Source organism: Phlebotomus argentipes, unplaced genomic scaffold (genome assembly GCF_947086385.1).
Source record: "Phlebotomus argentipes unplaced genomic scaffold, Phlebotomus argentipes genome assembly scaffold_4, whole genome shotgun sequence".
NCBI classification, from domain to species: domain Eukaryota; kingdom Metazoa; phylum Arthropoda; class Insecta; order Diptera; family Psychodidae; genus Phlebotomus; species Phlebotomus argentipes.
Window position 1 is genome coordinate 242,082 of NW_026776174.1, and position 27,033 is coordinate 269,114.

At 37.7% G+C, this 27,033-nt stretch overlaps 2 protein-coding genes across 2 annotated transcripts in view; one reads left to right on the forward strand and one right to left on the reverse strand.

Moving 5' to 3' along the window:
• The window catches only part of LOC132257725 (orexin/Hypocretin receptor type 1-like), a 41,735-nt gene that overhangs the window by 10,444 nt on the left and 4,258 nt on the right, over window positions 1-27,033 (forward strand). Inside the window, exons 2-8 of the mRNA XM_059754746.1 lie at window positions 1,177-2,408; window positions 3,856-4,050; window positions 25,040-25,187; window positions 25,280-25,418; window positions 26,360-26,475; window positions 26,546-26,687; window positions 26,754-26,866. Coding sequence (XP_059610729.1) covers window positions 1,902-2,408; window positions 3,856-4,050; window positions 25,040-25,187; window positions 25,280-25,418; window positions 26,360-26,475; window positions 26,546-26,687; window positions 26,754-26,866 — 1,360 coding nt within the window. The 5' untranslated portion in view covers window positions 1,177-1,901. The remainder of the gene's footprint in view (window positions 1-1,176; window positions 2,409-3,855; window positions 4,051-25,039; window positions 25,188-25,279; window positions 25,419-26,359; window positions 26,476-26,545; window positions 26,688-26,753; window positions 26,867-27,033) is intronic.
• LOC132257597 (uncharacterized) lies at window positions 21,300-23,872 on the reverse strand. The gene is made up of 6 exons (XM_059754571.1): window positions 23,334-23,872; window positions 22,560-23,117; window positions 22,287-22,497; window positions 22,053-22,228; window positions 21,827-21,989; window positions 21,300-21,769 (listed from the first exon to the last, which is right to left on the reverse strand). The coding sequence occupies exons 1-6, from the start codon at window positions 23,565-23,567 to the stop codon at window positions 21,348-21,350; spliced, it is 1,764 nt and encodes a 587-aa protein (XP_059610554.1). The 5' UTR covers window positions 23,568-23,872; the 3' UTR covers window positions 21,300-21,347.

The following is a 27,033-nucleotide window of genomic DNA, read 5'->3' on the forward strand; positions in this document are numbered from 1 at the left end:
GTCGTGTGAAAATTCAGATGAAACCGAAGGAAATTCAACTCATACATATTTTCGCGACGGCGTGAAGTGTGAAAAGTCACGCTCTGACGATGAGAATTGGCAATAAAAATTTTATGAACAAATAAAATTAATACACTTTGCCATAAATCACATAATAAAAGTATGTGGTGTTGTGTTGTATTGTTATGGATGGAGAGAAAGAAATGGAATTTTGTGCCATTGTTGGGTCCGTTTTGTTGCCACCGAGTCAAATGATTGGGAGACGTGGGGAAAATGTGTATTTAATATATATTCCATCGTGGGGGATAAAGTGTCCTTTTCCCACCTCTCTAAATTCCGATGCCGTTCGCCTAATAAACAGCGTGTGAATTGAGAGGTATTGAGGGAACGTCCAGAAGGAAAGCCACTGCAGATCGAGAGTGGCATCGAGAGAGAGTCCCCGGAAAGGTGACGGGGAAAATCCCTCCTTAAGCACCATTAAAATTGATTTCACCCAGAGAGTCATGTGAGTTGAGGCATGATGGGTGCTTTAGTAACCATCTTAAAAACTTTAAAGTGTGTATTAATGAAGAGCTTTTAGCACACGACGTGTCGTAAATAACACTCGTGGGATATTATTGGAAGAGCGTCTGAGTTGAAGCACACAATATCTTTTACTAGCCTCTTAATTTGTTTTTATCATGAGCTATTTTCAATTTAATTTACGACCTTCGACACTTTTGCAAAAATTCCCTTTTTATGATCTGAATTAATCTTCTGCACTTCACCATCATGCCCAGTAAATATTGATTTTTTCTCATCCATAACGCGTGAGCAACATTTACTGTGCAAAAATGCTCTATTGAAAAATTTCTCACGGTAAATTTTCTCTGTGATTTAGCGGAAAAAGACATCGTCTAAGTGGAGAAGGGGCACGAAATTTCACTTCCTGTGGAAGTGGAGATTGAAAAATTCCTCACTCCTTGTGTTATTCACCCCCTTCCAATTTCATTTGCCATGTCATATTGATTTTCGCGAAGAGAAATCCCTCCGAAATCCTTGTTTCACAACTAACTTCGCGGAGCCTCTTGTCTTCATTGAGGACTTTATTGAGGAGATATCGCGTGCAATTGCCCCACTTGTTTTTCTTCACATTTTTTTTCCTTTGTAATTCAATTTGAAATTTCTCTTTTTCAGACACACAAGAGCCGACAGTCGCTATGATGACGGTGAAATCAGTACGCCGAGGATTTACGTAATATTTCTTCTTAATGCCCTCAGAGTGAGGGTTTCATGAAAGGGAGAGAAATCAGTGTTTCACAAGTGAAGACGTATCGCTGAAAGTCTAGCAAATGCAATTGAATTTCAAGACGACAGTGTCAAGGGGTGTAAAGCATTGAGTAATTTGACTAAGTTCGCTACAATTGAGACACCTTCGCTTGACTTTTTGCACCGCACCGTGCAGAGCCCCTTGGCAAGAACCAAGACAAGAATTCTCCCTGATAAGGCACATAAAGTGAAACTGAGAAAGAAATGATCAAATAAGAGAGAGCATCAAAGTTGGAAAAATCATCCAAGTCACATTTACCATTTGGAATCTAAAAATCTCTTATGAATATATGATAGAGTGAAAAATCGCATTTCATCGTGAAATTTAATTTTCAAAAGTTCCTCCAAGTGAAAAAATGTGGTGAGAGTGAGTGCAAACTTTTGTCACCTTGTGCACAGCGTGAATGGGGGGACATTTTTGCTGTGATAGAGATGTGAGGGTGAAAGCAAATCACCTCTAAATGGAGGAGAAAACTGCAAAAGATAGTGACTTGTGTGAATTGATGGCAGTGTGTAAGCGTGGGTGATACTTAGTGCGGCTCCCTTTGAGCTTCTTGCTCGCAATTTTCACTCACTCATTCTCTGTCTCTCTCATGTGCTTTGCACAGCCAGGCACAATGATGATGCATCAATGTTGGCAGCTTTTGATCATACTCACGACAGTGACTGTCTTGTCTTGTGCCTCTCGAGATGCGTCGAATTCAGTCTATCGGAGCGAAAGGCATTCCCAGACCACAGACCATCGAACACAGAGCATTCACCGTGAGCGGACGCGACGCAGTCATCTCATGGGATATTCGGAGTCTGTCGAGCACATCACGGAGAACAATACAGCACTGTCCAGTGAGGATATAGACCAGTATTTTGTGGATCTGATGACCGCACCGGCGGCGACTTCTCACATTCTCCAGAACGCCACATGCATTGAGCATGAGGATCCCGATTGTGTCATCAATCACAATATCACGTGCGTCGGCGATCCAGTGTACTGCAATCTCACCTACGATGAGTACATGAGTCTGCTCTATGACTACATCTATCCCACAATCCCAGAGTGGATTCTCATCTTCTCGCATTCCATCGTCTTTGTGATGGGACTGGTGAGTTTGTTCGGAAGTAAATACAAATGATTCTTAAGCCAGAGTGGAAGACATTTGATTAGACATATTTACTTTAGTAGGGTTTTGTGGTGAATTCTAGGGGAAAAGCATTTCATCTCTCAATTAATACAGTTTGTGTTGCTTCATCGATTTGCAAATTGAATTGAAAATTCCATATAAATCCCATTTCATCAGGCCAGAGAAATGCAAAATTATATGAATAGAGATGCATAAAAGCTCTTAATTTATATAACGAGGTGATTTCAGTGTTATCATCAATTCACTGTGTAACTCTGTATGCAAACATCCAAATTACCAAAAAGTTATTTAACGGGAGGAAAATGTGGTGATAAACATATTGCAAGTATTACACATGAATGCTGAAATAAGAGGATTAGGAGCAATGTTTTTAAGCATGAAATCTCTCTGTAGAACAGTGAGTTGTGATGTGTAAATAACTACAAACACGTGGAGTGATAATTGAAATGAATTTCTTTCTTATTACATCACATGAATCCCTTTTAAATTCTACACACATCAAGAGCTTAAGTCAATTAATTAATGAGTTTTATTAGCAAAGCTATTAATTTTTCAGAAAGGGTTCATTCCCGAGGGAAGTCATAAATTACACATACTCCTTGGCTCTCAGTGTCAAAATATCCCTCCATTTACATCAGCAAATATGCCGATGATTAATTTTTGAGCACAATAAATGTGGGAATATGTTGAAAACACATTCTGGCCTTTTTCGTGTGTGTTTATCTTAAAGCCCCGAAGGCAGAATGTGAAAATAGGTCTCTGGTGCTTCGTCTGTCGTAAGTTTAATGTTATGTCACATTTTGTCCTATATAGATAATCACAATCGATATGGTTTTATGGGGGTGGTCGCCAAAAGAATATTCCGTGAAAGGAAGACTGAACGGAACAGTGTGTCAATAAAATTCCTTAAATAGTAAGACATTGTTGAGCATCATCTGCCTGTTCGACTATGTCTGGGTGTTTTTCTTCATTGGGGGTTGTACAATCCTTGTCCCTTGTTTAATTAGAAATTGCTGTGGTGCTCAAATGAACTCCTATATTATTGGACTAGGAGGCTTTTATGAACTCATAAACGCAGTCTGGTCTCTGTCGCTCATCCTCTCCCCTCAGCTGTTGTGCTCTTGCTGGACCTTTGACCAATTTTGTCGAGATTTTTGGGGTGGGTGGACTTTATTGGGTGTCGATAAAAGCATTTTCAATAGTGCCCCAGTGACTATCGGATGAATTTTAATTAAAATCATGGACGAAACCCCAGCATTTGCATTCAACTGTACAATTTATATGTGCTCTCTATGCTCATTTATAATTTCAATATGATTAAATTCTTCTGCACATATAGAAAAATTACATGAAGGGATTTTCCGAATTCTATGATCAGATTCACTGTCAAATCTTCTCTCTGTTTCAGGTGGGAAATGCTCTGGTGTGCATTGCTGTGTATACAAATCACAGCATGAGAACTGTAACGAACATTTTTATTGTGAATCTGGCTGTGGCAGACTTTTTTGTGATTCTCTTCTGTTTGCCACCGACGGTGGTGTGGGATGTGACTGAAACGTGGTTCATGGGGAAGACAATGTGCAAGATTGTCCTGTATTTTCAGGTGAGTCTTTAATTCCATATATTGATTTTTTTTCCCATATGTTCAGCAGAGGTGAAATATTTTCAGCATTTATCCAATTACCTATGATTTCCCATCCTCTCTGAATTATCCCAATAATTTTTCAATCCAGCTGCGGTGTTGAGGGTGTGAAAATTCAATTGTGTAATGAGGGAAATTCGTTTGGGGGGTGAGATAATTGTGAATTATCAGAGAAATGTGTGGGTGTGAAAATTTGCTGAGTGTTAAATTTAGAGTGATTTTGTTGCTAAAAAAAAATTGTAAAATTCATCTCACACGTGGAGTAGAAACCAAAAATTAATAGACTGGAAAAGCATATATTTAGAGAAATTTCATGTAGGTAGAATTATTTGGCATTCTAATAAATGTACTTCCTCAAAAGAGGTTAAGTGAATGAATGCTTAGTCATTGGAATTCGAGGGAAAAACATTTAATGAATGTTTCTACATATATACTCAAGTAATCACTCCCACTCGCAAAATATCATAAAACGTATATTTTTCCTTGAATTTGACACACGTGCCTTTTTCACGATGGTAAGAATTCTTGAGAACCCTTGTCGCAAAATGCGAATACTCTTCAATTGCTATCGAGAGTGCTTTTCAACATGTTTACAAGCTAAGGGAGAATGTAGCGAAAAATAAGCGTGAAACTTTTCCTTTCTCTCTATCGACAATTCAAATTGAAAATGTTCCTTCAGGGAGGAATTTAGCGATTTTGTTCCATAACTCTTCCTACAAAGTTAAAAGAATAAATGCAACATAAATCTATGTGGAATTGATATTTTTACTTCATTTTTTGCTTTGATTTTTTAACATTCTTTTGCATGAAACATTTTATCCACACCATTCACAAATGTTTCCCAATGATTTTCTCACCCTGTGAAACTGCAAATTTAAATTTATTGGGAATCATACTTGGGGACACAAATAAAAGGTCACCAAGGAAACTTGGTTATTCTGAAGTGTTCTGGATCCGTCATTTTGCCTATGCAACAATTTCTTGCGTGTGACAAGGGTTGTGGAACGTGAGAAACTTAAGAGATGCGTGAGGAATTGTGTAAACAGGAAAAAGAATGTGTTGAAAGTTTTCAGTGGCAATTTGTGGCTTCAGCAAAGGAAATGGTGTGTGTGTGATATAAAAAGGAGTTTGAGAATATCACGTCGAAATGTGATTGATGACACTGCAAAGTTTGCATTCCTGGAGAAATTCGCTCGTAGGTTTGAGAATAAATCATCAAGTCATATCACGAATTGCGTCACGTTAGTATATTTTGCATAAAATATCTCCCACTGGATTCCAATTACGCCTCCAAATCACTACTCCATCCATTTTACTCCTCCGGAAAACGCCCACGGGAGTTATTGAGCTCTGATCTCAATTCCAGTGCTTCTGAAATGGAGAGCTTTTTTTTCCCTTCGCGCATTTCAGCACTAGAATTTTCTCCAATGAGTGCTAATTGAGATTAATAGTCATTGTGAAAAATTAATTATGCAGAGGAATGAAAATGAGTGGAGTAGATAGAGAGAAAAAAATAAATTGAATTAACGCTGCTTCGTTGATTGAAGTGAATTTCAAGGGATGTTGACTTATGAGTTGATCCGTGTAGCACTGAAGAGCTCATGTAGTTTTTTATCGATGCTCTGTACTGTTGGGGAGACTGATGGGGTGAAAACTATCAGTATTGTAAGTGTTGAAGATGATGGAAATCACCACAAATACTCATCCCTTCCGCAACCCCATAATTGGTGGAAGAAGCATCGCCACAGAGTTCGTCAATTCACACACACAGCATAGGTTGTCGGGGAACGGATGAGAAACGAGAAGTCATCAATCCTAAGATGGCTATATATGGGGTAGGAATGTGTGAAAGTCCTGAGGAGATGAGCTGAAATATTCTGTGGCTGAAGGAAATCTCATTTTTTCTGCCTTCACCCTCACTTTACACCCTCTCATGATGTGTTTAGAGATGAACATCCTCGGCGGTGAAAGCATCGGATGATTTCAACGGTGCAGGAATTTCACAGTGAATTTTCTATCCTGTCATAAAGGCATTTATTTAGTGCCTGAGCGACACAATATCAAATACACGCGAAACTCATAAATCAATTGGTCGAAGTCTCATATTTCACGGCAGAGGAGAGAATTTACAAGTTTTTCACTGAACAACGAAAGCTCACATCTGCTCGCGATGCCACTTGGCTTTTTCCTTCAATTTAAAATTAATTATAACTTTCGCCATTGAGAATTTCTATATTGTCACTTAAAACCTTAGTCCTTAAATGTAATTTTATTTTGCAGTTTTGACCATGAAGCACTTCCCGTGCAATCAATTATATAATTAAGCTTAAATTACACTTTGCGGTGAACTCAGTGGGTGAATGACTAATTTATTACCCGGTAACAAGTTTGCGGTGTCTAATACAACTTACAATTATCCTGATAAATGAGCTTGAAGCTCGTGTTGGGATAAAGTGCAGGGATTCACTTCTTTGTTTGTGCTTCACAGCATCCCAAACGTAAGAGACATGCGAGTAATATTCGCTGCTCGTAATTAGTTTTGAGGTTTGCATATGTTCCACATATGATTAATTAAGTGGTGAGAAAGTGAAATACAATGTCGCAAAATAGAATGTGTTTTATCTCCTTAATTGGCTCTATCCTGGCCACTCCTTGGGCTATTCAGACACTGCGACAAAAGGAAGCTTGTTCAGCTTAACACTATGAATTTATTGATTGAGCTCTTATCTTTTAATATATAGTCTCTGCAATAATAATAATAATTTGGAAAGAAAATTCAATGGATCCTTGAAATTTTTCGCTAGCGGAAAATGAATTGTTTAATGGGACTTTTTATGGGCTGATGCCAAATGATGGAAATTGCAGTGATGGTTATTGAAACTTTCGAGGCGCTAGTTTTACTCACCAGAGAATCCTTCATTTCCGGATCTAATTGCCCATCTATGCGATGTTACATTGATCTGCTAGCATTCTCCTCGCCGACACATTAGACGTTTTGAACTTGCGAAAGCAATTTCCGATGTTTTCATTCTCTTCCATAACTCTGTGCTATTGAATTTCAAGGGAGACGCGCCACGGATGCACTCGTGGTGGCTGTTGGAGCCCACAAGCGACCACATTTAAACTACTCAATGGGACGGGTAATGGGAAATCTCACAGCTCGTCCTTTTCCACCACCAGAGACTCACACGAGAAAATTTCTATGTCTGGGCATTGTGCAATTTTCACAATTTATTAGTTCGACTCGTTCGACTTTAGAGTTGGTGAAAGCTTCTTGTGGCTTCTGTCATAAAACTTTCCACGCACGATGACGGCGATGGAAGAAAAAAGAGTCGTGCATCTGACAAGGGAAGAGTCTGAGATGCTCTTTGAGCCATTTTCCCACCCACTTGAATCGATTTTTCGTCACATTTTAATCATCACCGCCGACCCTAAAAGTTTATCTCTCTCTCTCTCTCTCGCCATTGGCGACTGTGACGAACGAAGTGACGGTGAATTCTGTCCCATATGGCTGATTACCATAAACAATTTTCCAGGCTTTTCATTTACGATTTGGTGAGCGATTTAATTATATGTTTTTGTTGTTCATCAACTTCTGTTGTGATTCAGGAACACTTCCAAATTCCTCTTTGGTCAATTTTGTTAGTAATAAAGTTTACAATCAAAGACATTTTTCAAACAGTTCACCTTTAAAAAATGTATTAAAATTGTCGCATATTTTCTTAAAGTGTCCCCGAAAATGAGGGGCAATAAAATGTCCCGTAAATCTCAGAAAATCTTGTGCTGGACCTGGATAATAAAAAAGACATTTTCACAGACTCCTCATCAAGATCTGTTGTCGTCTAAACTAAGAAGCTGTGGTCATCAAATTGTCTTATTTCACGAATGACTTCTCAAGCGTCCCAACAATTAAATGACCTCTTCTAATTTGGAGATAATTGAGTGAATTAATATTCCAGAGGCTTCATTTGGCTAAAATAGCAGTTTCCTCCGCACTTGTAATGCTTTCTGTGACATGTCTTCGCATGCTTGAAGTTCATACCATCAGTGGGTATTAGCAAGTTTTAATCGTTGTGGAAAAAGTTTCTCTTAACATGTGTGTCTCTTCCGTCCCTTCATTGGCATAGAATGTTCTCAATATGGTCGGCTTTTGCTCTCCACTCGTAGTTTTTATTGTGGAATGTGGTTTTCGTCAAAGCTCCAGTACTCCATCTTGTACCACATATATTGTATGCCACGTAAAAGCCTCTCAGGAAAAGTTTGAGAGCAGCACAAGCTTCACATTGACCTTGCCCTTCTGGCCGATCGTCTCTCCCTATCGCAATTTTCACACAGCCGGAAGGCAAATATTTCATACGGATAGAAATTCATATCGCTCAACATCTCTATATAAGGGATGGCAAATGGACTCTGTGACATATTTTAAGACTGTGGAGGGTGTTTTTTATTGGCTTCTCATTAAAGGGACTTTTGCGTGTGGCGGCAGTAAAATAAAATATATCAAATGCAGCACAAATTTCATTTCCCAGTCTTGACGACACACATTAAAATTCACCATTAAAGTTGGTGAAGGAAAATGATGAGTGATCTGGAATTATCCAGCAAATATTTACTTTAGGCACTCATCCCTCCTCGCATGTCTGGGGTGGAAAATTTGTGCAGGACCGTTGGACTTAGAGGTTCACATTCCCACCATATTTATGCCCAGGGAAGAAATGGTGAGAAGGATCAAATAGAACAGCCCATAAATGAAATGGCATTTTGATGGCTTTATGGTTTCACTGTGAAATTGCTTCTGACTTCGATTGCGAGAGCCGAAAATTTCTTACTGAAGAGATGGCTAAAGTGCTGCTCAAGTGGAATTATGAAATTTTTTTTTCGCTTATTCATGATGATATCCATGATGATATCTTTCGAATTTTTTATGACAAGTGCGTTGGGGATTTTAATGATACATTTGCCTCATGGGAGCAATTTGTGTGGAAGTGGTTTAATTTTTGCTCATAGCTTTTGTCCCATATTTCCTGACACAGATTTTTTTCGACGTATTTTTTTTCTTGGTCAGCCTTTGAGCACAGAAAGAAATTACTCGTGGAAGCCGGAGAGGCGCAGATAAGGAAATCTCAAGACGAATCATTTAGAAGTTCATCTCAGTGCCTTCATGTTATCTTCGACATCAGCTCAGTGGGTGTTAAAAGCTCATATGAACAGACCCTCCTTCTTGTCTTTCTGTTGCGACGGCAAAAATACACCCATTTGTCGATATGTTTGTGCTGTGATTGTCTCAAGGGGGCCAAAGTGTCTCTTGTTTCTTCATCACTCCCTTATTCCATGTTATTGTTATGATAAAAAATATGAAACCTTCCCATTTGGTTCCTTTTATCATAAGTAAGTCTCTTTGTTATTCAATTTCTTGCGTCACTCTTCGCAGGCAGTCATTTCTCGTTTGGCACGTTTTAGATATTTCCCTACATTCATCATTCACCTTTTTTTCTGAAGAAAATGCGTTGCAAGAGTAATTCTTGTGATCCTTGTTTTTTTTAGCAAGCTTATGCATTGGTAATTAAACAGATGGAATGTTTGGGAGCATTTAGGAGAGTATTTAAATGCGTCCTTTCTTCAAAGAACATCTGCATAAAATCCTACAAAGAGTTCTTTTAATCGCATTTTATGTTGAGTGAAGATTGGCAATGGAGAGTGCATAAATTTCACGTAAAACACTCTTTTACGATGTTTTCTACACTTTCACGCAATTTCCTTTGACACACCCGCAATCATTGTGTCAAAGGTGGTATTTTGTGTGGAAAATTTGTGTTTATTGCCCTGTGCAAAATTCCTTAAGAGCACTGTAAAGAAAGTGAGTGAAGGTGATTGAAGACTGTGGATCGCATTTGACATAATCTATAAATTGAGTGTAAAGAGAAACACTTGTGAAATATTCTCAGGAGGGAGTATTTTTCATTCTATCTCTTCACACCTCTTTCACCTGTTCACACTGTTCGCTGGTGCCCTTTGGGAGAGGGTTGTTGAGTACAAGAAAATCAGCGAATTTATTCGAAACACTCATGCAATGCTTCAGGGAGTTGAGTAACGGTGTAATGTTGAAGAAATTTCTTCTTGTTATCCCTTTCTCACCTTTTCTCCAGTACACCTGTTATTACCTTTCAGAGAATTTTCTCATTACACTGCTTCTGTAGACGATGCAATTCTTTACAAGGATAGCGTCATGTAATTTTCTTATCTTTTCAATTATTTACACAAAGAGAATTCTTAGGATTGAACAAAAGAATGTTCTTGGTCACTGTGTAACCTTTGATTACGAAATTCTGGAAATCCTTGCTAAATTATGGATATTTCTTAGATTAGGGACATTTTCACTATTTCTTCAGATGCATAAAATTGTAATAATTGGTAATTTGTAAGGATAACAGAGAAATTTCTCGTGCATGAACAATTATGGAAATTCTCATTATATTGTTTGTTATAAAATTGCATTCAAACGTTCCTTTATGTTTGGTAGATTTTTTCTTCTTCTTTTTCTCATTATGAAACGAAGAAAGTACAAAGACATCTAAGTTTTCTTTATGTGTCACGTTTAATTTATCGTGCATTTGCACTGCTCATTATTTCGTATGGAAATTTATAATGAACTTCATTTCCCCATTGTTTTTCCTTTCTCTACAATACTGCAAATGTTACAGAAAAGGACCATACTTTGGGTGTGTGTTTCACTGTGACGAGAGGCATTTCAAAGAAAAATGGATGAAATTTGGTGGAAAAGAAGGAGTACTTTGAGGTGAGGGTATTTCTCTAAAATAGCATCATAAATACAAATCAACAAGCTGCCTCAGGAGAAAGAGAAATCACGGGAAAATGTTGTGAATTGAAGGGATACTACGGGATTGGGTAAAAGGAGGATTTTACACTCCACTGATGGGGCCAGAAAAGTAGCAAAAAAAAAAGAGAGAGAAGAAAAAAAAGCGTCAAGAGGCAAGAAAGTGTGGGAAGAAGAGAGGAAAATTACGATAAGAATGGTAGCTTTTACATCCACCCACCCATGAAGAATATTTCCCACAACTGGAATACATCTTCTCAACACAAAGAGGGTTTCCTCTCCACCATTCTTAGCGCAGCATCAACCACTTGGTAAATGGTCCTCGAGAGAATTGTGAATTATTGACAATTAGATATTTTGCTCACCAAGCCATTTAACTTTCACACACTTTTGCCACCCACTTGGGTGGTGAGAGTGATTCTTGGGACTTCGATGAAGCTCATTTTTATCCAAATGCTCGTTAAACACCCACTATTTGAGCCTTCTTCCTCTCCTGTAAATCACGCTCTCATATCAGTACGCTTCATTGAAAGTTTGCCTTGTAAAATCCACGAAATTTCATTGATTTATCTTCAGAAGTGATTTTATTTTCCAATACAAAATATCTGAAATTTCCATCAAAGTTATTTTAAAGCGATATAAAATTATAATGCGTCAATTCAATAAAATTCACACGAAATGCTTCCGCTTCAACCCTTTTTTTTATCACAACATTCGATGCAATTTTTGATTGAATTGTTCGTGGATATTTTTTACAGCCTTTTCACCACAATATTGTGGGTAATCGTTTATGTCAGATTGTGTTAAATATCAACCAAAATACTGATGTGAAATTGAAAAGCACTTTTGTGGCATAATTATCATGTCAACATTGGGGATTTTCAGTGGTAAATCTGCAATTGAAATGAACTTTCAAGCCAAAACACAACGAAAAACGAAATTGAATGCAATTTTATTGCAACCAAGACAACAATGTGATTCCTCAAATGTCAGTTTTCATAAAACTTTTTCCCTTGCTTGTCAATTTACTATAGAATCTTTGCCATTGTTGTGCTCCAGAATCAATGAAAGAAGTGACAAATGAAGACATTTATCATATACTATTATCACATCTTTCTCCCAAGACGATACACTGAGACAGTCTGAAGAAATGCAAGTATGAGAATTTTTATGGGATAAAGATGGATACAATAATTTATACAATTCACATTCTATCATCTCTTGAATTATCTCCAGACTTCGTTTTGATGATTCTTCTTGGCTCTTTTGGTCCTCCAACTCCATCCAATGTTGTGTTGGTGGGAGAAGAGATGTTGAAACACAATAAATGTATTTGCTTGCTTCTCAAATTAAATAAGTCAATTCTTTGCTTGCTCGTCTTCCCAATTGTTTTTGCTTCAGTGGATAAATGCATTACAGAAATCCCTTCACACTCACTATTTTCATCCATCTTCTTTGCCATGATTTCTGTCTGCTGAAAGCAGGCATTTATATATAAAATACAATTTCTTTTAAGACACATTCCATTACATTTTATAATGAATGACTCAGGAAATTCAAGCCTTGCTGCCACTGATCTGCAGAATGTTTAAAGTCTTCCACACAATATGTAGCTTTTTGCTTCTTGGAAAACAAATTGAGAAAACAGAAACGTTCACCGTCTGCACTCATTTCCCTTCATCCTCAGTACTGTACTTGGGTAGCTTGGAATACTAATTAGACGATGAAAATGCTGGGAAAATTGCACGTATTGGATTACTCTGCATATATTATTTGACGTTCACCTCTGGCTTCGCACATGTTTTGTGCTAAAAATCAAATTAAACACGCCAAAAAGTGTAAATATTTTAATTAGAATCACAAGATGAGTTTGCATTTGTGTATTTGTTTTGTAATTTCAACATCATTTATCACACAAGTGACAATTTTTAACAATAAATCATTTTCAATATTTTTATCAGAGGAATTGTTTTATTTTTACACCAATTTGCATACACCTAATAGAAAACATTTTGCATAATGTCACTCTTTTTGAGTTTGTATTCTTAATCTCCAAACATAAACTTTCCTAACATTCCGACACACAATTTTTCGCAATTTACTTAACACATTCTGTAGAATGTTTCCCTTACACGATATCATTTTCACTGCCAAGAGTTGCTTTCCTTTGTTGGAAAATGTTGCCAGAAGGAAAGAGAGTGTCTCAACCACACTGGGAAAATCTTGCTTATTTATCTCCTCAAGATTTTGCCACATCCTCCATTCTGTCTCATTTCTCGTGGAGTTTATTCTGCACGCCACAGGGAGAAAGCTCACCAATAAATTCTGCACAAGTGAGCAACAGTAGCGAAACTAAAGGTGATTTTTCAGAAAAGGAAATTTAATAATTGTCAAAGAAGTGTGAGATAAACTGAGAATTTATTTTCAAATCGCATATCAAAGCTTGATGGCGTTGGAGCTTTTCACAATATGCTATGTTTGTATGATATTTAGCCATGCGATATTATTTATTCCATTGTAACCCAATTTTGAGAGAAATTTGTCATCAGAGTCACGCCTTTTTCCCCCATAAATTAATGTCCCTCGTATTTTGGGAGAAGTCTGGTGCAATGCGATGCATTTTTCTGTCTCTCGTTGCCGACAAAAAGTTCTCGCCCATTGAATTTCTTGCCAAAATGTCTACTTAACATAGGGCTTTGCATTTTTGCTGAAATTTATTTGGCTTTTCTGACCTTCCTCACACTGGAATTTGTCTAATTTTCTCACCATTTGTGTACACATTTTACACCACAAAAAAATGTACACAGAATCTCAATTTAATAATCATCTAAATGCTTATTGAATGTGAAATAATATGAAAATCATGAGATTCAATTCGATGCCAGAGAAAAGAAATGTGAAGGAAGTTAGAGAGAAAAAAACATGAATGAGAAACATTGAAAGTCAAGAATTCAATTGAGTTATTTTTGTACTTTATACCATAACATTATTCGTTTAATTTCTTTTATATAAACTAATAATATGACGCTGAACGTGGAGATTTGCTGTGCAAACGGCTGAAAATAAGAAAAATCTCTCATGCTGTTTTGCTATGAGTTTAAAGTATTTCGATTTTGTTGACTCTGGTTCTGTTTAAAATTGCGTTTTAATTGACAGAATTTCACGACTTTCACGAGTTCGTTTTTGCTGTTGAACACTTTTCTATCGTTTCTCAATTTGTCAAAAGACGGCACAATTTAATGATTTTAATTCGTCAAATTTGTGGCGATGGATAAATATTTTGTCAAATAATATTTATGAAAATGCTTGAGGGCTGCAAAGCTGTTGTAAAGAAAGCTTTCAACGTGTTGTGATTTTCGTCAATTCCGTTCAACTTCGTGCCAAAATTTCCATTTGAATTAATCGTTGCCAAAGGCAAAGTTATTGGAAAGTTTAGCGGAAATCAAAATTACCCCTTTCCGCTTCCGATAGCGGTCAATTGAATTGTTTAACATATATTGCACAGAGGGTTCAAAATTATTCAATTTTCACAGTGTTTTTATTCAATTAGGTGTCTGTTTTACTACATTGTGTGTGTATGTATTGCAAGATGACATGCGTAAATTGATGACAAAATTGATGAGATTGAATTATTTCGTGCATCGCAAACAGAAAGTGTCCAACAATGGCAGCAGCGGGGATGAAACGCGTGAAAATTGTGGGGAAATTGTTGGTGGAAAACGGATGGAACTATACATTGCATAAGCGCTCCACGTGGTGGCGAATGATGCTGCTAACCAGTAAATTAAACTCTTGTTCGGATGTCAGAGGCATTTGTGATAACATCATCCGGTACACTTGTGCATGCTTACTGTCACTTTCGCCCATTCTCAGACATTCTTCCTCATCTCCATCAGCAGCATGTTAGAGGTGAAAGGATGGTCGGGAATCGGATTTTCACGCCCAGATGCCTTCAATTATTCATTTAGATGAACAGAATTCCCATTAAACTTCCCTGTTGGAATCTCCGTACTTCTTGATTAGGATCACTTTGATGGAAATTGGCCTCATTGAAAAAGAAAACAGCCAGGCGTCTAAATTTTGGCGGACGAATTGATCAGATATTCTGCTGAATAATTTATTTGGCATAAATCGCTCCTTGGCGACGCCTTCCAGACACACACTCAAGGTGACTGAAAGATAAAAGCAATGTGAAAACATCTTATTTCATCCCAAAAATAATTCATTTAACTTTTTTTTCTCTCTGTTCAACAGACTTGCCACCAAATTCTTCTCTCTTGTTCAATAATAATCTCTGTGTTTCACGGAAACTTCTGAGAAAATTTACTGTGCAAAGTTCTTTTTGGCAAAGGAAACTTGAGAAAATCATCATAGCTTAAGTTTCCCTGAAAGTTTTCCTCGTCAAATAGTTCCGTCAGATGATTTTCTCAGGGAATCTCTTGGGGTAAAATTTCAAGAGTGAAAGTTATCTTAACTACAACTGCAGAACGTTTACATTAATTGTTTATAACTAATTTTCCTACATTTAATTTGCTGAAGCTTAAATTCTCATTTAATTAGCTCATTTATTGAATTGTTTTGACAAGCTTTGTGGATTCAATTATTTAATTGCTTTCGTGCTTTATTATTTCTGGTGAACGTATGAAAATATTTACGCATCACTGCAAATATGCTAATAATTCCTATCAGAATTTTCATTAAATTCAACTAATCTGCATGAGATCAATGAGATAAATTATTATTGATTTCTCTCTCTTAATTGCCGAAGTATTTAAAACATCTCGATATCTCGATAAATAAAAGTTATCCTTGTTGTGGAGATATTGAGTGAGATATGAAGTCATGCGTAGAAGTCTGGAAGAGGAAAAAATTCCTTTTCTTTGTCTCTCTCTCCCGGATAATGTAATATTTGTGTAATTTCGCTGTAGGAAGCAATTTGGCATGATTTATTATGACTTTTTAGCTACTGAAACATTTGTCTCTCATGGGAAATGTATAAAATACTGTCGTGATAGGATATTCTTTGTAATTTCCACATTTTTTCAGAGGGAAATTTGTTTATTAAGATGTGAAAGAACAATTTTAAATGACTTTTAAACACATTCTCGTCGGAGCTTTAAGCTCCTCATGCGACCTCCGTCTGTGCCATGAATGGGAAAAAGTCAAGTAATTGAAGGAAGAACCAAAATCTTCAATATTGCAATTTATTTGATGAAAACTCAGGCCCCAACAGCGTGTTTGCTTTGGCAGAGGAACGAAAAGAAAAAAAAAATTGGCGGAAGAGAAAAATGATGCTCTTAGCATCATGCTGAGTTTATTTCCCATTAGATTCACTAATCACGTCGATTTACATATTTTAAGCTTTCCCGATTAAATCGCAGCGCCGCCCTTTTGGACCTTTTCTTTTGTGCAGAAATAGGCGCCTGAAAAAAATTTGGTGTAAATTGAACATTACAATTAATGGTGAGGGTATCCATGAGGAAAGTTATGTGCAAGACTCGAGGCAGCATTTTTGCCATGCGCTCCCCTTCGAAAACCATAAATTTTCATTAATTCTCATTGAATTTGCCTAAGACAGCAGCAAGTGGGATGGAAAAAAATGTTGTGTAAAATTGGTGATTACGAATATTGCACTTGTTTAAAATGCTGTAAAATTTTCCCAAGTATTTTAATACTTAAGAGATTCACGTTGAGGAATTTTCCATCCAGTATTTGAGTGTTAAACGGACATTTAAAGTAAATAAACTGACAATGCTTTGAGGGCAATAAGTTAATTTATTTATAGTCTCTGTTAATTGTTAATAGCGTTAATTACTGTGACATATAAAACATTGGCTAACATTTCAGCTTATCCGGTGTATTTATTTCATGTGCAGCTTCATGACCTGAGGTTGTTTGTTTGATGTGCAACATGTTGAAGTGAAAAAAAACATCAGAATGAAACCCGAGGGTGTTTTTGGGTAATATTCTCGTAAATTGACGCAATTTATCATTCCCTGACACTTTTTGATGGGTATCGATGGTTTGTGCACGACGGGGAAATTTGCGTGTGGGAAATTCAATTATGTGAAACTAGTTGGGCGTCTTGTTCTCGCACTCTGTCACTGGGTGAGAAAAATTTAGCATAAGTGCTGTGAGGCGGAAATGTACGAAAGACATTCTTAGACATGGCTTTCGTATCAATTTGATTAAATAAATAATATTGGGAATTCTAGTGTGAAATACCGACTGTGGGTGTGGAAAAAGTGCCAGAGTTCGGAAAACTCTCAAGAGGACTCACGGAAGTGCTGAGGAACGTGATAGAAATAAAAAGAATTCAAGAGTCACTCACATGGTATTCTAGAATATCGACTGAGAGTGCTCTAGGCTTTGCGAGATTAGTGGAAACGAGGCGCGATAGCAGAAGAGAGAGAGCCTAAATATCTCTCGGAAGTGCGTAGTCAAATACAGCCAGGAATTGAATGACAGTCTAGCCTTTGAATTCAATCATGTAAATTTGATTTACAACACCCGCAGGGATGCCTTGTGGAAATCACTCAAGGGAATTTCAGATTTTGGCTATAACGATATTGACCTTCCTTTGAACTCTATCCAGGACAGTGACGCCTTTTTGTGCTCTTTTGTACCATGAGATTTTGTGTTGAGTAGAGAAATTAAAATACATTTATGCACTATGTGGTTAATACTAATAATTTGTGCAGAGTTATTTGGGCGTGAAACGTGTCCAAAATTGAATTTAAATGCTTTTAATATGTGTTCATAGACTCACTGATTAAATTTACTGTCAATTTATTAGATATTATATCAACATATCACAACCAAATATTAATTTTGGGTGCCCAAAAGCATTCCACACTGAATAGATTTTTCTCATTTTCCGCAACTAAAGGCGATTGACCGCTTATCATTAAAGGTATTGTTCGTTTAATTGAGTGACATGTGTTTTGCTGTGGAGAGGAGAGCAAATGCCCTGAACAATTAATATCAATTTCCGCAGAGTCTCAAGATGAGTGCTTAAGACATGAACTTTGCAGAAGAACACAAACCTGAAGTGATGGTGTGTCTTGAGAGTGGTCGGAGTGTTGGCGGAGACAACATTTCCTCCACTGAAATCACAATGATGAATTGAATTGGGTGTAATCCATGAAATTAATTCCTAAATAAATAAAATGGGCCCTTTTTCATTCGCTGCCACACTGGTGTAGATCTGACGCGATGCGGAATTTCAATTTATTTTAAATAGTTGAGGGGAAGTTTGATTAAAATGTACAGCATCCCAGTGGGTGAGTTGTTTGAGTGTACACGCGAGGAAAGTTAATCAATATGAGCTCTATCAATGTCACACAGAGGCTAGGAATTGAAGAGGAAATGAAAGGAGAGAGAATTGAAAGTGAAAGTCAAGTGTATTTATATATAAATAATCTTGGGGGGGTGGGAAATGAAAAGGGAGAGAACTCATTGATTCTCTTAACGCCTCACTAACTGATGAGTCTGGCGCTTCTTTTCGTGGGTGTTGAAGGAGTGATTTTCTGTGCGAATGAGTGAAAATTAGGGTCAAACACCCAATCTTCCTTATGCCCGAACTTGATAATCAGACAACCAGGCAACTCTCTTGTATAAGGAGAGACTTTTTCGTCTTATGGTGTGGGTGCAAAATGGCAAAAGGGGCAGAGTTAATTGGCACTATGGCCATACTGATTGTAACTCTCGTTGTCGCCCTTCTCAATTTTCGTCTTTTTGCCCAAGAGCCCCGAAGAACCCAATGATATCAATATCACTTGCTACCGCCCCATAAACCTATCATTAATGTAAATTTCCTCAAGCGAAAGTGTCAGATTTAGAATATATCCACAAGAGACCCAGTTATTCAATGGTTTTCAATGAAACTGCCGAATGAATGGATCCGAGGAGGAGATAAAATGTGTCAATCCCATTGAAGGTCTTGTCACTTTTTCACTCAGGAAACTCTTATTCATGTTAGGAGAGACTTTCAAAACACAATTTTCTATTTGTTCTCAAGACACAAAATTCAATTTTGCCAATATATGAAAGTGACCTCAGAGCCTTTCACTTTTCTTCTTCATCTCAGACATTCATACCGCCCTTTCGCACAAGGAGCAATGGTTTTGATACTGTCAGGAGAAGCGAAACTGATTAAATTTCTTCCTAAACTATTTAAATCAAAACTTTTCCGAAAATTTCTCCCCCAAATTCAATAGCAGAAAAGTCAATATTTACTTGTGGGCAGGGATTTTTCATTACATTTTCAATCCCGGGGTGGAAATATAAATAGAAGTTTAGCAGATAAGGGAGCGCATGAGGTTTTGTTATTGACTTTACCTGTTGCTTACATTTTCTATACTTGAAATTTGGACATTTGTTGTATAATTCTGTTTTTCAGAGTCACACAAATAAAATCAGCACAAACAATATATAATAATTACTCACTGTATCGTATGATGTAGGTCACATTAAGCTATTCTTTCTCTCTCTCTCTCTCTCTCTCTCTCTCTCTCTTGAAGCGCTTTCATAATATCCTTTTAAGGAGCACACAATGAAGCGTCATTGACACAAAAAGTCGGAAATTACAAATTGAAATATCGTGCAAATGGGATATTCTTGGGTGCTTTCGAAGCCACTTGAGTAGTCTGGCGAGAGGGATGCCAGGGGCGAATCCGGAAAAGTCCGACCGCCCATTCTGTCGCCACTTGACCATTACACTGTGATTGATTCACCCTCGTTAATTTGCGTCATCCAGTGACGCTCTTTTCATCCTCTTTCTCTCAATTTTTCTGCCCTTAAAGCCCATTGAAAGTTGTCCCATCAGCAGCCATTCACTGGGTCAGCGGTTCATTGGGAGCGGACAATTCAATTACACATCGGAATTACACGGCCTAATTCATAATTTCTTTCCACCTAATCATATTTCGATGGATCACTTTGTGAATTGGCCTGTGCGTGGGGGGGTTTTCACTCAAGGATCGGCCGAAGATTTATGATCCGTAGGACCATAAATGTTGCTGATTCATGTGACAGGAAATTAGTCCTTTGGCAGCATTTATTGCCAATTCTCCTTGTACGTTGTTACTCGTGCAAAGGGGGCCGAATTTCATGCGTTGCTTTCGTCCCTTGTCCACAGGTTTGCTGTAATTAGTCCTTGACACTGGCCCTCAACCTCGACTGTGAGAGGACAGATTATTGCGGAGATCACAGAAATGAATGCAAAGCAATTTGATTGCCCTATCGAATGTGAATGATAAAATGTCAGGAAATCAACACATCTCTGTTCATAGTGTGTAATGTTTCCTTAATGAATCAATAGAGCGATGTTATTGTTAATTCTCTCATCCATATGACAATTGAGCTTTTTGACCGTCTCACATGTCACTCCCTTAGGGGCTTTTCATGCTTTCATCGTGATGATGTCAATTGACAAATGAGTCACGCACCAAAGAAGCCTCAGCCTCTCAGAATAATCAGACAAATTAATTTGATTTCCTCTCAATTATTTCATTATCATTTGACCCCTTGAACTCTGTGTCTACAGGGGCTTTCGCCACAGCAAGTCTTCAATTTGACAATTTTCCACAATAGCCCCGCATGAAGAAACAGTGGAAATTCACAGGATTGCTCTTGAGCATGAGCAAATTAACGTATTTTCTTCTCTCATTCTCTAATTAACGCAGAAATTGTTCATTTGCTTTCTTCCAAGAAAATTTGCAATTTAAATTTTGCAGTAAATTCTCTTCTGAATTTATGGATGAAATTCTTTATAAATAATGTCCTTCAGTGACAAATAAATTTGCGTGTGTTAAAATCTATTGACTTTCGTGCGTCGAAGTTGTTAAATTAATTTTCCTGCGTGCGATTGATAAACAAAAATTTACAAAGAGAAGCTGATAAAAATCATTAACAAAAGTGTCATTCACATCTTGATGAGAGCCTTTTTTCAGACGCTTTTTTTCGTATATTACACTCTTACTTGTTCTGCTGCTTTTTTTCCACTCTCTCTCTCTCTGGAGCAGAAAATGCGTCGCGTGGCGGGATAAGAAGAGGAGGAATCCACCGGAGTGTCGGCGTGGCACCTCCCTCCGGAACAGCCCTCCAGTGAATGCTCTTTGTCACGGCGTCCAGAATGGAAATTAACCCCGCAGTGTGTATAAATTTAAGAGGGAGGGAGAAAAAAGGCACCAAACAGCTCGATTTAATCATTAAAAGGCTCTCCTCTGTGTGCAAATGAATCACACTTTGTCACGTCCATTCTCGCCTTTTTGATGAATATTTATTTTTAGACGAAAAACACCAAAAGAAGATTTTTCTTGAATCTGTCACCAAGTCCTCGACAATTTGAACAAAGAATGTTAACACTTGGTTGATACTTCGTCCTTTATTTTATGGCATATAAATTGAAAAAGATATGAAATTAACTGTTCATTTTTCCCATGAGATTTGCAATTTTCGGATGACAATCTGGTGATTCGATTTTGAAGAAGTATTGCTGAAAGAATGTCCAAATGTACTTGTTTCTGATTGGGTAGTTGATGTTGAAGACAAAGCAGAGCTTTATAACAGTGTCGAGGCACTTGATAAAGGTCGGCAATTGATACAAGATTCCATCGTAATCCACGTAGAATTCAAGGAGATTCTCAAATGAATCGCCCACGGCAATTATTTTCGGCTCTGATGGATCCCACTTCTCTCTCTCATTGTCCAAATTCATAATATCATCGATGACAAGCACAAGATCTCTCTGAGCGTCTGTGATGGAGATCTTAATGCGTCCTGGCAGCACAGGAGGATGCATAACAGCGTGGATGAGAAGAGCAGTAATGCAATCCTTTGTGTCTGAAAGATTAAAGCATTGTAAGCAGAAATTTAAGGAAATCTCATCACATTTAGTACCTTTGTTGACATCGAAATTGTCTAGTAATTCCAAATGCTTAGAACTCCATTTGTCTTTGACTTCTGATCTGTAAATGGGCTGGATTTTCTCACAGAATGTATCGTAATTGATAAGTAAATCCACTGACTTGTCTGGATACATAACAGCAAAGTCCACATCAATCTGCAAGAGTGTGTAAAAGGAGATTATTTACAGGCCATGAAAGTGCATGAAAATCTTCCTTACAAGCTCAAAACCTTGAGGATCGCGATATCTCGGCCATTTCTCAATTGACTTTGACGAATCTGCATCATTGCGGATTTCATTGAGACGATAAGGCGAAGATTTCTTCCACTCACTCACAATATCCTCCCACGGTTCATTGATATTGAACAGCAACTCTTTAATCGCGATATATTCCTCTGCAAACAGATTTAACAATAATGTGGTAAATAAACACAAAAATGTGACTTTAAGTACCTTCTGAGTGTTCCAACTGAAATCTCATGATACTCGGAGTCATGTTCTCATAGATCGGCGTCTGCATTTGGTAGCTTCCGTAGGTTCTTATGTTTTGGACAATTGATTCCTCATCAGCGCGCGTTTGACGCTTCATGTTGCAAAAGCGATCATACAGTTTTCCCCGCGGTGCTCTTCGCATCTTGTAATTGGCTGGGAGATAGTAGGTTTCCTAGAAGCGCAAGGATGTGTTTTTTAAGTAATAATTCAAGGATATTTCAGTGACTCGCTTACTTTGCTCTCCGTTGGGAAGAGTTCCTGAATTTTCGTTGCGTAGAACATGTAAATTTGCGCCGAGAGTGGCATTTTGGTCATCAAATGATAGTTTGCAACAACTCTAGTGAGATTGTTTTGATCAGATTTCCCGAGAATATTGTACTTGCGATAGTTCTCGAGGATCTTCTGTCCTTGGAAGGATTTCCTCAGTTCTGCTTCCAGGTCAAAGTTGTCCTCGAAGTTGCGCGAAATCTCGGAAAAGTCCAGATTTGGCGTTGTGGGCATTTGGCGGTATGTGGATTTGGTGTTGAGTGGAATCATGGGCGGAAACTTGGCTTTGATGCTGGCCGAGGAGGTTTGCATCACATGTGGAGATGGTGGACTGATATTGTGGAGCTGAATGGGTTGATTGGACTTGGAAATGATTGGCGTGAGAAGAGGCATCGCGACTGTTTTCAGGAGCGATGAACTCGCTTCTGGGGATGAAGATCTCGATGACATGGGCGATATGGAGAGGTCATCCTCGATATCTAATGTTTTCACTCTTATCGTGTCACAACACACCAGCGATGGCAGCTGAAGAGGAGAGACGACACAAAATGAGATTTGGCCTCTCGATAAACATTCATTAGATGGCCTGAGATTGGGTCTTGAGAGTTGGAAAACTCCGTCTTAATTTCTTTTATGAGATTTTCCATCAAGTCAAGCATAGCATGAGTTGAGAGATGTGTTTTTGGGGGCTAAAGTACAAAAAAAAGAAGAAGAAAGAAATGAGAAAGAGAAGAATGTTACCTTGATCTCTTCGCGCCAATTCTGCAATTTGTGTCTGAAAAATATTTTATCCCCAATTTGACTCCTCTTTGAGAAGATCTCATTAATGTCGTGCTGGTGCATTTGACGCAGGATGGCCTTATTTGTGATGCCACAGGTGATGAGAGTCTTTATGATGTTCGGCGAGAGTTCCCATTCTTCATACAGATTTATTATGGGATACTTCTTTGCGCTGTATTCTGTCGACTCGACCATCTTTCCGGCACTGAGAAAACGCACCGTCGTCGAGTGATGATGATGAGAACAAAACGTGTTGAGTCAACAAAGTGCGGAGAGTGGCAGAAAATCAATTTGTTCCTCTCTGCGACTTTTATCACATTGGCAATTCAACCAACACGCAATTTCACTCGCGAGATTGTTGATACAACAGATGCCGGCGTGCGATTACGCAAAGAGACTCAGTAGAATTGTGTAATTCACATGTAATTGGCGCATCAAATATTGAACAACAACAATCTTTTTTCCCACAACAAAACACTGTGTGCCACTGCAACACACTCGGCAGAAGACTTTGGCACAACTGACGCTGCCGAGGCGAATCGTTGGCGCACGACGGCGGACCGAGCATGAGCGAAGCACCAAAACAGCCAAAGAAACTTTTCAACTTTACCATCAGACACTGTAGAGCCGCACGAAAACATGTAAAGACGCTCTGTACACTGTCAAGTGCTCTTGGCTTGCTCTCTTCCTCAGCGCCATGCGGCCTTCTCGTGGGGCTCCGTTGGGGAAGGCAAAGATAACACTTTGTCAGCCTTTTGGCCCGCCGCGAAGTGTTTTTTGCAGTGTCAATCGATAAGCAATGCCAGCGAGTTGGGATGTTGAATTGAAAGAACTTTATAAAATCAACGAATGTGACCCGAAGATACATTGTTACGTCGTCGGCGCGAAAGAGGTTTTGTATGTGTTAATTTGAAGGGAGTTTCGCTTCACTGTTCTTCGCACATCGCGAAGGGCTAATCATTCACCGCATTTCATCATTTATTTTTTACGTCTTGTGTATTTTTGAAAAGCTGTTTATTTAGAAATCCTCTTTATCCAAATGACTTAACTTATGAAAAATCGATTATTCATCGCTTACGCCGGACATTTTTTATTAAGAAAATTGTCTTAAATTACATTTATTCACATAAAATAGTCTCTTTGATAAACATATAAATTTTAGATTTTCAGAATTTTCCTAAAAAATTCTTAGAATTTGAATAATTCGATTATTTATCATATTTTTGAATTTTTTCCCTTGAAAACTCTGAAAAGAAAATCATGTTTAATATGAAAAATGGATTTTTTTAGAACTTATTTGAATAAAATGAACTCGAAGACTAAAAAAAAAAGACTTTGGAATGTTTTTCAACTAATTTTTGCCATATTTGAGTCAAAAATTTGAATAAATACCAATAAAATCAACTGTAACATTTATAAAATAATTATTACAGAGCAATATTAAGTGTTTTCAAGTAAATTTGACAAATTTTTCAGCAATATTAATACGAAATTTATAATTTTCACTTCTACAAAAGGACAAATTTTGACTTTTCATGGTTTTCAATCCATGAATCTTATGTGCCCATAAGAAAGACTAAATACAATTCGTTTATTAGTATAATTAATTGGGTATGTTTTGTCATTTCACTTGTAATTCCTTTATCTGCTCTTCTCACTCTTTGCAGACCGTTTCCGTGACTGTTTCCGTGCTAACGCTCACCTTTATTTCCATCGATCGATGGTATGCAATTTGTTTTCCTCTGCGGTATGTGTCGACAAATGAGCGAGCCATCGGATCAATCGCCTTTATCTGGCTTGTGGCACTGATTTCGGGTAATTTCACCATCAAAAGCGAGTGGGCAAATTGCTTCAGCTCTCTCACACTACAACTCCTGCCGATTAATCTATCTTTTGTGATTCTGCAGACATTCCGGAATTCCTCACATTGACCACACAGCACAAGCAATTGAGGTTTGGAAGCACTCTCTTCACGCAATGCGTCGCACAGTGGGATAATCAGACGGAGAAGAACTTCCACATCGCCCGATTCGTGATGCTCTACACGTGAGTTTTCATGTCCATGTCACGGAATTTGCCAAATTCCTGCAAAGGCGCTTTTGCCGAGGGAGTTTTGACTGGGGTTCAGTGATCAAAGTGGAAGCATTTTCCAACGATAATTCCATCCATTTCCATCAAAAGAAGAGCCTTACGTTTGATATATATATTCATTTGAGGAAGAGATTGAGTTCCTTCAAGTCAATAAAAAGTACTTTAGTTACCGTTTAATGGGATTTTTCAGTTGCTATTGGAACTTATTACACAAGTTTTAGTGAAGATATCCTTCAGAGAAACACTGGAAGGACAAAAATAACGACGACTGGAAACTTTGTTTACTCAAACCTTTCTTTCTTTCAATAAATTACAAGTTTTGATAGTGATTTATAGAGATAAAATAGTCATAAATTGAATGGCTAAATGTAATTTTACAATTAAGAGCTTATAATAGATAATAATATTATATTTAATAAAAGGCTCGTAAATTAATGTGATAATAAATATCAAAATGTAATAATTTCTCTGTTATGTGCGCTTATTTGCCTAATTACAATTTTGCACACATACTGAATAATGTATTAATTAGGCGAATAATAATTAAATTCATAAATTTTGCTACATTTGGTGAAATTCAAAATTGTCGTCAAAAGTTTGCATAACTCGAAGATTTCCTTTTGCCAGAGCAAAAGATAGAAATTCATTAGGATAAATTTCCACTCTTAAACACTTCAGCTCAATTTTAATTAATGAATTAATAAAAATGTTGCAGATTTTCAAGGGAAAAGGGTTACAAAGGAGCAATTATTTATGCTTTTCCTCCAATTTAGATGCTTTCTTTCAAAGAAAGTCATCATTCGCTCATTAAAATGAATTAAATTACAATGCAACACTTTCTCAATTATCCTGCTTAATTATTTTCACACTTGTTCTCTTTGTTTCTTCGCCATCAGTTTGCCGCTTCTCATAATGACAATTGCTTACTTCCAAATTGTGCGTGTTTTATGGAAATCCGACACAATTCCTGGCCATCGTGAGTCGCGACATCATCAGCAGTATAATTGTGCTTGTGAGTTGATCTTCTTTAGCAAGTATTTCGCTGAGAATTGAGGCACTGAGACAGTGATTTTTCCTCGTAGATCTGAGAAACTCCGCAGTTCCTGCCAACTCCGGCACAATGGGTCAGCTGAGGATGAGACGAAAGGCCGCCAAGATGCTGGTGGCGGTCGTTGTGATGTTCGCCTGCTGCTATTTTCCCGTCAATGTACTCAATGTCTTAAGGTAGGGATTTTCCATCTGGAACTCCCGGAGACGATTTTGCATGAAGACTGCGACGTTCAATTTCAGATACACCATCGATATTGGCCAGAGTGAAATCATTTCAGTCCTCTCGCTCTTCTCGCATTGGCTCTGCTATGCGAACAGCGCTGTAAATCCAGTCATTTACAATTTTATGAGTGGTAAGTTGAATTTACAGTCAATTTTCCTTCTCCTATTCAAATGTTATAAATTCCAGACGGATTTTAATATCCAGTTTACTTTATGACATCAAATAATTTTCTAAATCCTCAAAGTGAAAAAGCATTAAATTCTGGGTGTAATTCTAATAAGTGTCCCAATTCCCAAA